The 13,213-nt window shown below is 33.5% G+C and overlaps 1 protein-coding gene across 2 annotated transcripts; it reads right to left on the bottom strand.

Moving 5' to 3' along the window:
- Positions 1–679: 679 nt before the first annotated feature.
- Positions 680–9,161, bottom strand: LOC115981289. 2 transcript variants are annotated; one of them, XM_031103454.1, is made up of 4 exons: positions 8,820–9,161; positions 6,022–6,635; positions 2,637–2,812; positions 680–1,615 (listed from the first exon to the last, which is right to left on the bottom strand). In XM_031103454.1, exons 1-4 carry the CDS (start codon positions 8,851–8,853, stop codon positions 1,126–1,128), a joined length of 1,314 nt encoding a protein of 437 aa, XP_030959314.1. In that variant the 5' UTR covers positions 8,854–9,161; the 3' UTR covers positions 680–1,125. The 2 variants fall into 2 exon arrangements, with proteins under 2 accessions (XP_030959314.1, XP_030959311.1); XM_031103451.1 differs by lacking the exon at positions 8,820–9,161 and adding an exon at positions 8,363–8,800.
- Between the last annotated feature and the right edge of the window lie 4,052 nt (positions 9,162–13,213).

Raw genomic sequence — 13,213 nt, forward strand, 5'->3', positions numbered from 1 at the left:
TATATGGATCAACAATTTCATTTGTGATATCTCACGATTCAAAACCAATTTGAACATATAATTAGTGCAGACGAAGGGAATTTCTCTTCAATATCTCATTACTCTTATCAAATGGTCAAATGGGGTCAAAGTTGACATTTCAATACTTTTCATGAAATATTGTAATTTTGCATTTGATAGATGTAAGCAGTGTGATATCCTCATATCCTAACCAACAATCTAAGGTCCTACATCTAATAATTTAAAATTAAACACTGGGAGGCAAAATGGACAATATATCCTGAAGTTTTTGTTTTCATTTTGGGACAAAAAATCATTAAACATCTTGTTTGTAGTATGCATTTGTTCTTTAAAAATAATTTTTTTTAAACCATTTTTTAAATATTAACCCATATTGTTTTTCCGTTTCAAAACACAGAGGTGTGGAGCTTTCCCCCTCTTTTTATAAATTTTTATTTTTCTTTTATCTGTGTTAAAAAGATTCACATTTTTTCCTATTCTGAAATTTGATTTTTTATTTAAAAAATTTATTTGATGAATATATTGATTAAAATTTGATTCATTTTATGACAAATCCAAATGAATCAATATTATCATAATTAGTAAAAATATAAATGAATAAATGAAATAAATATCAAATACTGGAATTGCAAAATGCACAAACAAAATAAACACAGCAGAGAGGAAAACAGGCAATCAATGATTGCTCATTCCCATTCAGTCAAAAGCATTAAGCAAGTATCTCAAGGATTATTTTAGATAGTCAAACCCCATGTCCCAGCATGGTAAAAGCTTTCTCAATCTCCAATGAAAAAATTGCTATACCATTTTTTCCCACTTCTTTTTAATCAATAAGAAGTCAACTTTACAAGTTAGAGTTAACTTTCCTTACTAGACTTCTTAAGAGGAACTGAGAAGAGACACCTTTCAAGGCTTGTAAATATGTACTGAAAGAAGCAGCTATCTCTTGAAGTAGTCAAGGCTAATTTACTTCCTTAGGAGACCATCTATCTATCTCCTTTCTAATCCAATTCCTTCTTCTTCTTCTTCTTTTTTTTTTGTTTTTTTTTGTTGGTAATTTCCTGTTGTCTTTTATTTTCTTCGAAAAAGGATCGCAACCCTTTTTCATTTTGAGTCAGGGGTAGCCCATTCGAAATAAGAACATCGGGCTCCTCTAGTGGTAGTCCAATTACCACACACAAAGAAGCAGCTTCCATGCTTTGGCTCTGGTTTTTGAATCATTTGTTTGCTACTTTTCACCCCACAATAGCAGAACACACCTCGCTCTTTGCTGGGGTCAACCTGGGAAGGGTGACCTTGGATGAAAGGCAGTGATGGGTGCTTAATTCTAAAGGATTGCTGAGGAACACCAGATTGATGATCCGGCTGCATTGAGAACGGGAAATTTGCAGAATGCCACATCAATGAGTCAGTTATGGCAAACCTAAGTCCACGGTGCATTAGATTGGCAAGCAGACGAGCGGTGTTCTTAGCATCATCTAGGCCACAGTGAGCACGGCCTTCCCATACCAGGCCAGCCAGCTGAACAGCCTCTTTTAGGTTACATTTAACCGCACCAAATACCTTGTGAAATGGGACCCTCAGGTTGATCCATCTAGCAATAATGCAAACAAGGAAAAATAAACTCATTCAACTGTCAATGTATTATATATATCTAAGAATTTGATTCTCCAAATAAAACCACAGCTTGAGAGAAAAACAAGAATGAACATCAATATTGGCATAATCCAAAGAAAAGGCTGTACAGAAATGGCAGTGCATGTTAGTATGCCATATAGGTGCTTTTACACCCTATTGTCACTATTTCACTGCAATGCCCATCTTTTAATGGTCAAAACAAAAAGAAAACAGGATCCCTGGGGAGAGAAAACATCAATCTCACTTCCTTCATACTTCTATCCTATATTGATTGTCTTTTGTTTTCTTTTGTGAGAAGTCACAATATGATTGTCACCATTCAAAAAAGTCAAAACACTTATGCATTCAGAGAATCAACCAAGACACTCAATAAAAGTGGTGCGCCCATGGGCAGTTACGTAAAATGATATTCTTTCTTCTTCATTATACATTGTCCCATTTCACACCCAGACACTGCAGTTGGGCACAGGAGAGTAATAGTACTAAAAGTACACCATAAAGAATATATTTATAACTATATTAGCAGAGAGAATTTTTTGTTGCTGTAAAGATTAAAGTTGTGAGAAACATATTTCTCTCATCAATAAAGTATAAGAGTAACAAGTAGTCGTCTTGCTTGCTATCAGTTTTCTTGTCTACAGAAGTACTGAAGAAATTATATACAGATATCCCTACAATAAAGACGAAGACATTTTCGTGGAGAGCATTTGAACATCTATGAAACTGAACCATAAAATTTTATTTCCCACACAATTAAATTAGCCCACTTGGATATCAACAAATCAAATTATCTCTAGCATGTCATCACTTAATTATTATGAGAAATTTCATCTCACCACCAATTTTTTTTAAATAATGTATTATATGCACGGACGGAAAAAGCTAATCTCAAAAGAAGCCCAAACAATCTGATAGAAAAGGAAGCAGTTAAATTTTGTTTCAATTTTTTAATTTTATAAAACTTTTAAATCAGCTACCTGTTGAAATATGGTGGTTTGCGGATCCTCTTTAATCTGCACTCAGATTCCAACATTACCTGACAATCCCAATTTGACCATGTAACTACAGCAAAGTTGGTATGTTTAATCCCTTTCCCCTCAAGCCACTTGTCATGCAAAAGTAGAGCTTCACTCAGAAGAACACCTTTGTCTACCTGGAACCACCAGATCAGTGTGAATATTGACAAGCTTCATGTCTATAGTGCTTCAGAAAAATTGAATAATTGATTCAGCAAAGCAATGATGGATTTCGTTGACAATATCCAATGAACAAATAAATAGAAAAATTGAATAATTGATTCAGCGAAGCAATGATGGATTACGTTGACAATATCCAATGAACAAATAAATAAACAAATATATCTAGATTAACTGTTAATTTTAAAATATAATACTGAAAAAAAAAAAAAAAAAAAGAAATGAACTTTTGGTAAGCGATAAAAATTTTATTTAAAGAAAACACATATTAAACGAGCACCAAATGAATACTTATTTTTTATCATAATTTTTTTTCTTCAAGAGAGAGGAATTGAAAAATAGCACCATGTAAATCCTACTGGTTCTCTTCCAAGCCCAAAAAACTCCTTTGAATTCTATCAAAATTATGATAAAACTTGGTTCACTTTGTTTGTGATTTAAGCATGAAATGCCACTTGATCAAAAAGCCCTACCTAAGTTCAGTTCATTATATATATACATATATTAATGAACACCAGAATGCACCGTTTGTTATATAATCTAAAACATATTTCTACAAGTAGGAATTATTGCTCAAAAATGATTTTCATTATTTTGAGCATATAGAAATTATTAACAAGCTATACTTACATGTACACTAAAATTGCCATTAACCTTGCCCTTGCTCAACTGGACCTAAAGTGGTGAAGGATTGCCACATGCATATACTGCTAATATTGTATATCAATTGCAAATCAAAGCCAGCTAGAAATACTAATATGTCAGTTCCACATTGACCCTCATGACCCCCAATACATCATCATAATCTGAAAAGTAACCACCAAAATCCTAATCCCAAAGGTGGTCCTAGGACACAACCCTAAGCCCTCTGCTATAAACTCAACAGCTCTGCACCGTTATCTTCATCATACCATTCACCTTAACAAGGTGCACAGTGATAATAACACCATCACCAGCTGTACTGCATGGACGTTTACATAAAACATGGATATACTCCCTCAGCTCCTCTAATCAAATTCATCTTTCTCTAGCCCATGTTTCTTAAGATACTGATACAAATATCTCACTCTTTATCTGCACCATTTTTATATTGTACCACAAAACCAGAAAGGTAAGCTTCAAATCAAGTTGAAGGCACCAAAAGGGATGAATACTGGAAAAACACACACACAGGTAGAGGCAATGAGAAAGGATGTAGTAGCCAAGAATAACACAAAGCATATGGCCCTTGATGGAACTAAATGGTCGAAAACAACTCAACTAACCAAAAGAAGTATAGTTAAGGCTTTGGTCTTTTCCTATCACATTTTCCTCAATATTTTGTAATCCTGTTCTTCTGTTCTTTTCTCCTTTTTTACTAATATCCTTGTCTTAACCTAGTAAGAGAATGCATCTAATAAATCTTCCAGATGTAACCATTTGAGGCCTTAGTTTTAACAATCATTACAATAATTAGTGTGTGTGTGTATCAACAAAGAACAAAATGATACAACATGCGGTGAGATCATTCTCCCCATGGAAGAAGGAAACTTGACCTTAAGTTTCACATGAATTGCATCTCCCCATTCCCTTAGCAAGACATTTTGGAGAATGTTAAAACATTTTAATCTTTTTCACATATGTTTTCTTTCTTTTTGCTTTTCAAGGTGATTGAGTGAAACAATGCGTCTCAAACTTCGATTGAGTAATAAAATAGATATGCACTATCAATCACATGCGATTATTCAATTAAACTAAGTTGAGATTCTAAAGCAGCTTTTTTCAAATTTGGAATTTGAAACTTCTTCAATAAAATTTTCAAACTTTTCAACTACTTGTGGCTGAAACTCACCACCTCATATCCTATGTATTGTACTAACTTGCTTCTCAATAAGAATTGAAGTAACCTAGATGAACAAGTAAAAGTTTTTTTAAGTATTGGCCCCAAAGGGTGGAGGATTCAAACTAACGATGGACTAGTAACATGGGGAATAAAAGTAGAAGATTCAGAAATTTATGAAGAGGAAGGAGTTGTAAGAAGAGAAGAAAGAAAGAAAAAGGAAGAGGGTAGGGGGAGATGATGCAATGTGATCTTCCAAGCTTCTCAATATTTAAAAGAAGCGGGTTTGCAAACAAAATGAAGTAGGAGAGAGAGAGAGAGAGCTCTTTGATATGTTCCTAATTTTCCAAAATTCGACTTCATCATAGACATAATTTTAACCTTCAAAGTCATGTCCAACTGAAGACTATAAAGCAATCTTTTTTCCCTTTATGATTGGCAAGTTACATATGCATTTAATGGGTTTTGAATTCACGACCTCACCCTCCATCAACTTTTTATTTTTATTTTTTGAGGAAGTGTCATTTGAGCCACAGCTCACTGGCAAAACTTATAAAGCAGTCATATTGGTAAGATCCAAATGACATGCAAAATAAAATACTATATAAAATTGGACTTTAGCAAGCATGGAAATTGCAGTTTTTCTCACAATGTCCACTATAAAGATAAAATATCTAACAATGTAAGACATAGTAAAATCATTATACTCCTTGAAAAATGCTAATTTAATTCTATAACTGTAGTAAACTTGTTATATTTTCATCTCAATAATGCAACAAGAATTATAACCATAGAACACATCTAAATCAGACATTGTGATATATGTATGGCCTGTTTGGTTTATATTTTTCAAGTAGATTAAATCTTAAAATGATTAATCCATTTTCATATCTCAAAATAATGTTAGCCTAATTCAAATAAAATTAAAATTAAAATTTTTTAACCAGTTAATCAATAAAATCACAATCAGATCAGATAAACGATTATTCTTAGAAAATTCCAAACCAAACAAGCCCATATTGCATGCAATATGTAAAATAGCGCATCAAAGCTTTACCCAACTAGAATAGTGATTTTTCAGGAATGAGGCAGTAAAGTATGTACTGGGTCAGTAACAAAATCAGATTGCTAATTCTATCAACTAGTCAGAAAGGTGAAGGCAGAGAGCTTGCAGCAAGAATGGCCAGTGAAAGATAAGGTGCAGGGTTTGCAGGTTAGGCTGGTGACAATCAGGTATTCTTCCACCCTTCTTTACAAATTACAAATCTTTTTAGAATATGTTACAGGCTGTCCTTTGATTGAGACAAAAAGCTGGAAGAAAGATCATGAGATTAAATTTAAACATACTTGTGCTTGCTGAATGCCAGTAAGCTCCTTGCAGAAATCACTTAAAAGTTGATTGCACGTAGGCCGCACATAAATTTGAAAACAATCTTCCAGTTGGCCAGTCATACTGTTTACTATTACAGATGGGAACTCAATAATCTCCTGGGGGTGTGGGTATTTCTCTTTGTCACAGGTTGCCTCAAAATCTATGACCACGAAATATTGGAACTCTTGGAATTGAAAACCTGGTTGGTAACCTTGTGATGACATCCTGAAGGGCACAGGTTCAAGTCGATCATACATAGGAAAATTGTGCTCGTGATTCATGGGATAAAAATGGCTTTCAAGCGCATAAAACGGGTTCTTTTGTGCCATTTGAGCGTTGGCATGAAAAGCAGACCAAACATAAAAGTCTTGTAGGTGAATTGGTCTATAATAACCTTCATTAGGAGGCACAAAGAGCGGGGCGTGGAATGACCTGTCAGGTTCTGTGAAACCAACTCCTGAGTGCCTACTGATTTCATCATTAGCCTGAGGGGAACCTTCCACAAATTTCCTATTATATTGCAGCTTGTATGGTAATGTCTTGCTCCAGAGGCAACTCATGTATGCCTCAGAGTAATTTTGCATTGTTTCTGTCACAAAAAGGTACAACTAATCAAATAACTCCTCAACGAGACATTGCTTAAATGAAACAGTGCCAAGAATATTCATATTAAGATAATAAAGGAGCAAGCATAGAAAAGTAGTCAATTTTATTTTTCACAAGCAAACTCCAATTTTAATATACTTCAATGTTGGAAAAGAGGGACATAGTTGGTAGGGAGTTTTGCAAGACATTAGGCATTGGTATAGGAACATTGAAGATAGGTGAGTAATAAAAGAGGCTGTGGTAATATCTCTATTTCTTGTTTAAGGTTGACCCCAGTTAAGTGACATCAAATACAATTGAACATTGTATCCATTATAATCACAAGATACACCTCTCCTCTTAATACTAAATTAGCAATCATATATTTCAGACAATAAGTGACTACAATCTTCCTTTTTTTTTTTTTTCTTTTTTTTTTAAACCGTGATGCAAGACTGCAGTCTTTCCATTTTTATACTTAGCTACAGTGGACCCTAACCAATTAAGGGGACTCAAATGCAAAGTTAAGATCCTGTTAAAATCCAGAGCAACAACAAATATTCAAAACAAACATTTTGATACTTGACCATTGCCTAGATTCCTCTTCTCTGTCTCTCTCTCTCTCTCTTTCATCAGGATCTGGCCAGGGGTAGGACCAAATACTGATGTCAACTAGATCTTCGTATCTGATTACTGCAAGTTGAATTCCAATTACCGTAACTTTTGGTTCAGCATACTTGAGCAAAAAGATTGATCATGTGGCATTAGGTTGTAACAAGTGTCACTTCATTGTCACACCACTAAAATATATGTATGTGGCCCTCATTTCACTAAAATAAAATCCAGTTGATCCACAAGGAGCTTCACACGAATACTAAATGAAAACCATTCCAACTCCTATAAAATTAAGCTCTACCAACTTCAAAATCCTATTAAAACCTCTGTTATTACTTTCCCTTCACTAGAAGTTTCAGTTATTCATAGAGCACCTACAACCAACCATACATTTTTTTTTTTAATTGAGATATCGAAAGGCAGGCTTTCAAAGAATTTTCAGCTAGTGATGGACCTCAACATAATAATTTGCATATAAGGGGAGGAATCCCCAAGAATGTACAATTGTTAAAATTGGCTCTCAGCTGCTCGCATTCTATATTTTGTTTGAGATAGCTAAGCAGTCAAAGAAAGGGATGCCCTTTATTCATCTCTCTGCTATCAATCGTATACATGAGAAAACACATCCACAGTGAAACTACACATAATGACGGTAGAGACTCATGCCACAATGACCAATGGAATTAGGGAATCTCTAACACTTCCCCAAGCCATGGTCTGACTAAAAGTCCAATTCCATAAATCATTCTTTGTCTATAATTATTCAAAATCCTAAGAGGCTAAGATTCAAAAGGATTATCCAAACAATAACCTGTTTTGTATTCCAAAAAATAATAACCTGTTTTAATTACAAACTTTCACTCCATGTATAGTTTCAAGTCCATGGACTCATCAACAGACTAGTCAAAATCATCAACCATCTGAAATCTTGATTTTAAAAATTAATAATAGATAGATAGAATACTCCTAAACTGTAATATCACATCAACATCTACACAGAAAAAGGTGCATATTCTTGTGCTATACAGTCCTACCCAGAAAACCAAGTCCATAGTGTCATTGTAGAGATATCAAACAACAAAGAATATGATGTAAATTAACATGGTTGTACTGTACCCAAGGCACAAGGACACCGTTTCTGCAGAATTTGGAAGAGGTGATTGCTAGACGGCCTTACACTACTCCCAGTAATTAACATGGCAGCTGCAAAACCAAATCTTCGTGTGTTTCTTCTCTAATGCTCAAACTTTTTAGTGATTTCAGCATTATAGCACAAATTGAACACAACCCAAAAATTCTTACACCAAACTAAACAAAACAAAAACAAAAAACTCCACTTGGGTCCACAATGCCCTGAACAGACTGGTCACATAAGTCAAATGGGTAGAAAAATATAACTATAAAATCCAAAACCCATTTTTTCTATCACATCATAGAATCTAAATACCAACGTACCACATGAAAGTCTCAACCTTTAGGATCCCATCAAAACTGTACCACAAGGCATGACCCAGCGGCGAGAGAAAAAGTAAATACAAACAAAAACTCCATGAAACATTAAAAAAGCACATACCTTTGTGTTCAAGGGCCATCATGATCATGTACATTAACAGTAATCACATCAATCAGATCACCCTCCAAAACTTCCCACCTAATTTAAACCAACCCATCAAAAAAGAAAAAAGCAAGCAATTTTAGAATGATTCATAAAAATGAATTGTTTGTATAGTTTTTGTGAATTGTGATTTGCTTCCATGCTGAGGAGAGCGAGGTATGATCATGCGAGCAGTTTTGTTGTGGCAAAATATTAATGTTTATTAAGGCAGTAGAGAGGCAGAGACCAAATTCAAAGAAAGGTATAATACTGAGGAGGAAGGAGTAGACCCCAAGGCACTGGACCTCATGGATACTTGTATTTAACACGATGTTTTGTTTTTGAAGTAACTTGAGAAGATTGAGCGGTTGGATAAAGGGCGTTGATGCTAATCTTAACAATATAAAATTAGGATAATCAAATCATGATGTTGTCGAGTAATAATTAATATTTAATAAGATATTAAAATATAAAAATTGGTATTACCAAAAAAAAAAAATTAGGTCAGATGATTAAAATAAATAGTATTAAATTTTATTTTAAATTTCTTGAAATTTGTGGCAATAAAATTTTAGTTTGGAGTAGAATTATAAATTTCTTAAAATTTACTTTTACTTAAATTAAATTCCTATCATTTAAGATTTCTTTTTTTGAGATAGTTAGTGAACCCATTAACTCAAAGTTTTTTTCCCCTACATACATGAAGGTGTCAATTAAGTTATAAGACGGTGCAGTGGTCACTCCACAAGTATAAATGCTTGTGGGGTGTGAGGATTAAGAATTAGGGTTCAATTCTCCAAGAGGGAGTTTCACACATATATACACTTAGATTAGGTTAGAGTAGAATTCTATTTTGTATAAAAAAAAAAAAAAATTATAAGACTCTTGACAACTATTAAGATAGATAGAATTTCAATATAAGTATAATTTTTTAAATTGTTGAAACTTAAGTAGTAGAGTTTTAGTTGAGCTAAGCTATCCTAAAAATTAATAAGACAAATTAGTTTAGATCTTTTAAAAAAAAAAACTTAATTTCTTGAAATTTGTGGTTCTTGAATTTTAGTTGAAATAGAATTATAATTTTTTTTTTGAATTTTGTTGATAATTCAATAATGATAGAAGGGGGAATTTGAATCATGTGTAGTCTCTGTTTGAAACGCTAGGAGGTGGTAAATTGCTAATTGAGACTCTTAGCTAAATTTCTTGAAACTTAGATAATAATTACATAAATTTAACTATCATAACAATTAATAAGATAAATAGAATTTTAGTCACTATGGTTTTTAAACTCTTGAAACTTAAAAAAAAAAAAAACTATCCTAACCATTAATAAGATAAATTAATTTAATAATTACTAAGAGTGTATCATCCCCATAGGGATATACAAGCGGTGGGGTCATTGGTTTAGGGTGTAACATCTCATTTTATACCCTTTTACAACTTAAGTCCCCGACCCTGAGAGAAAGCTTGACAAATGTCAATTATGGGTAATTACGGTATTATCTATAATTTGAAAGTAGCCACAACTTATAATGCTCAAAATCAATCCAATGAAGTAATGTGGGTGATAAAGAGAAAAGTTTGGATAGGAAAAACAAAATGAAAGTGGGGGGAAAGAAGGCTAAATTTTAGTAGTTCTTTTAGTTTTTTATTTTTTAAAATTGGGGGTGTTTTACTTTTATTTGGATGAAAAAGGAAGAAAAAAAGCTAAATTTAAGGGAATAAAAAGATGAATGTGAAAGAAAAAAAAATCCTAAATTTTAGGTGTTTTCTTTTTGAATTCAAAATAAAATTTGTTATTTAACATTTATGACTCTATTTCTAAGAGAAGTTACCCTTTGTTAATGAAGGTATTTTTGAATCACATAAAAGTCTGGTTCAAAGAGGAGAATTCTCTTATAAATAGTATAGAAGTATAGATGATTAAAAAAAAAAAAAAAATCTCTACACTTTTACTTATCAATTTTTATATTAGAATATGTTAATGAACTGTGAAGTTTTGAGGTTTGTAAGATTTGTTGTTGAAGTTTTTATTTATTTATTTAAGAAACAGATTTGTTGTTGAAGTTTGTGAAAAGTATTTGGTTTTGATTTTTTTAAATTACTATGCATAATGTAGATTTGATTTTTGATTTAAATTATGAAATTTGCTATTAGTAATTCCTCTCTTTTTGTTAAATACGGTCATGAAACAAGTTATAATTAATTGATTGATGGTCAATGTGATTGGCCAAGAATTTAATATTATTTTATAGTCAATTCATTAATATCAGAGGTTCTTTCTCTCCAAAAAAAACAGTGGTTAATTTAGTTTGATTTTAGACAATTTCCTACTTATATAGATTGTGTTTAAGTAGAATATATAACAATGTATAAAGAAATATATGGCTATGCATAGATCCTAAGAAGTTAGATAGGCAACTATTATGCACTTCTCTGCACGGTAATATATGAACTTAACTGAAAATTTACATGACTAAGTATATGTTTGGATAGGAATTATTTTCCTGCGTATGGTGTTTTGCGTTTTTTTTTTTTTTTTGATGCACGCATTTCAGCTTTTAGGAAACAAAGTACACTGTTTATGCACTGTTTACTGGATCCACAATCACTTTATTCAGAAAAAATATTAAAAATGGATCTCATGGCAATATTCACATATTTAAAAATTATTTTGTTATAGTGTTTTCAGTAAAATCAGTTATATCCAAATGGATCCTAAATGTCTGTTTGAAATTGCTTATTTAGTTGAAATAAAAATTTTTTTATTGAAAGTGTAAAAAAAAAAAAAAAGTTAAAAAATAAGCTGAATAGTACAGTGAGACCTCTGAATAGTATCAAAAAGTGCAATGAAACCCATGAATAATAGTAAAAATAAGCTGAAAGTGGAGATAGGCTGAAAAATTTAGCTTATCCCGAATGCACATTAATAGTGTTATAAAATATGTAGAAAAAGTGTTTATTAAGTATTTATTTGAGAGGGTACTTATATTACATGAATTGTAATACATTCTAATACCATAATTTTGTAAATAATTTCTCTCAAATCTCACTTTTAAAAGTTTTTCCATGTATAGCACGAGTTAGTAACTAGTTTACTTTATAAGCTTCACATGTTAACCAAATTAAGATGTCTATTAACTTGTGGAGAGAGAGATTGAGACTCAACCTCAATTTATTTCTAAAAACTAATTTTTTATTTTGGCTGTTTATCATGTTATCAATTTCCATCTAATAAATAACATCAGAGACTAAATTGACAAGGTACTATAAAGTTAGGAACCAAATTTATACAATTAAAAAGTTAGGGATTAAATTGAAATATGTTATAAAAGATAAAAATCAAATTGTGGGGCCCGGCCCAGAAATAATGGGCTATTCCAAATTCAGGCCCGTCCGAGGAGCGTCCTGCCCGAAGAGAAACCACGTATGAAGCATTACTCAATCCCAATAAACGCCAAGGAAACCTGTCCGAGGAGTAACTCCTCCTCGGACATCACGAAGCCCAGACGAGGAACTCTCCCCTGCCACTTTAGCTCATCCTCCCAACATATAAAATGAATAAAATCCAAAATATCCCATGGAGAGCTACCACCACATTAATTGCGCCCCAACCACTCTCTTGGCCGCATTAATAAGGAAATGACCCCTGAACAGTACCGCCTTGGCCTCTGCAACTCACATGGGGAGAGATGAAGGCGTCTGATGGGACAGCCACTCAAGTAGGTGCTTAGATGGTCAACAAGTGTAGGGTTGAGATGAGAGAAGGGGACTATATAATGTAGTGGAGTCCCTTAGAGAAAGGGACGAAAAATTCTGTATGAGGAACTAAAGAAATAAATTTATACGTGAGAGATCCATTCTGGTGTTTTTATTTTCTGCAACAATGTTGTCCATGCATTAGACCGAATAGACTCACTGAGACCAAGTTCTTTGACCCATCCTCTACAAATATTTATTGTGGGTTGCGCTTTGGGCCAGGGCCTGATCAATCGAATTTGGGCTAGGAAAATCATGCAACTACAATTGGCGCCGTCTGTGGGAAGAACTAGAGCATCAACTAGCACAACGGTCAGGCATGGCAGAACTAGGTCCGCACCAGGAGAATCCTCACCAGGCTGACTCCCAACGGACACAACCCATCGAGTCCCAGAGGCAAAATAACCCCATCAACCCCGGCCACAGGGGAGATCGTGAGGGAAGTGTGAATACTATACGGACAAACCAGAGTCACACTCAGATAGGAAGTCACGTGTCCTAGAGGCGAAATAGTCACCAGGCCATGCAGCAAGAGATAGATAACCTAAAAAGGGAGTTAAGACGCGCGCGGCGAAGACAATCTCCCTCTGACTTAGGCGAATCTTCCAATGCTG

The sequence above is a fragment of the Quercus lobata genome, chromosome 1 (genome assembly GCF_001633185.2).
Source record: "Quercus lobata isolate SW786 chromosome 1, ValleyOak3.0 Primary Assembly, whole genome shotgun sequence".
Classification (NCBI taxonomy): domain Eukaryota; kingdom Viridiplantae; phylum Streptophyta; class Magnoliopsida; order Fagales; family Fagaceae; genus Quercus; species Quercus lobata.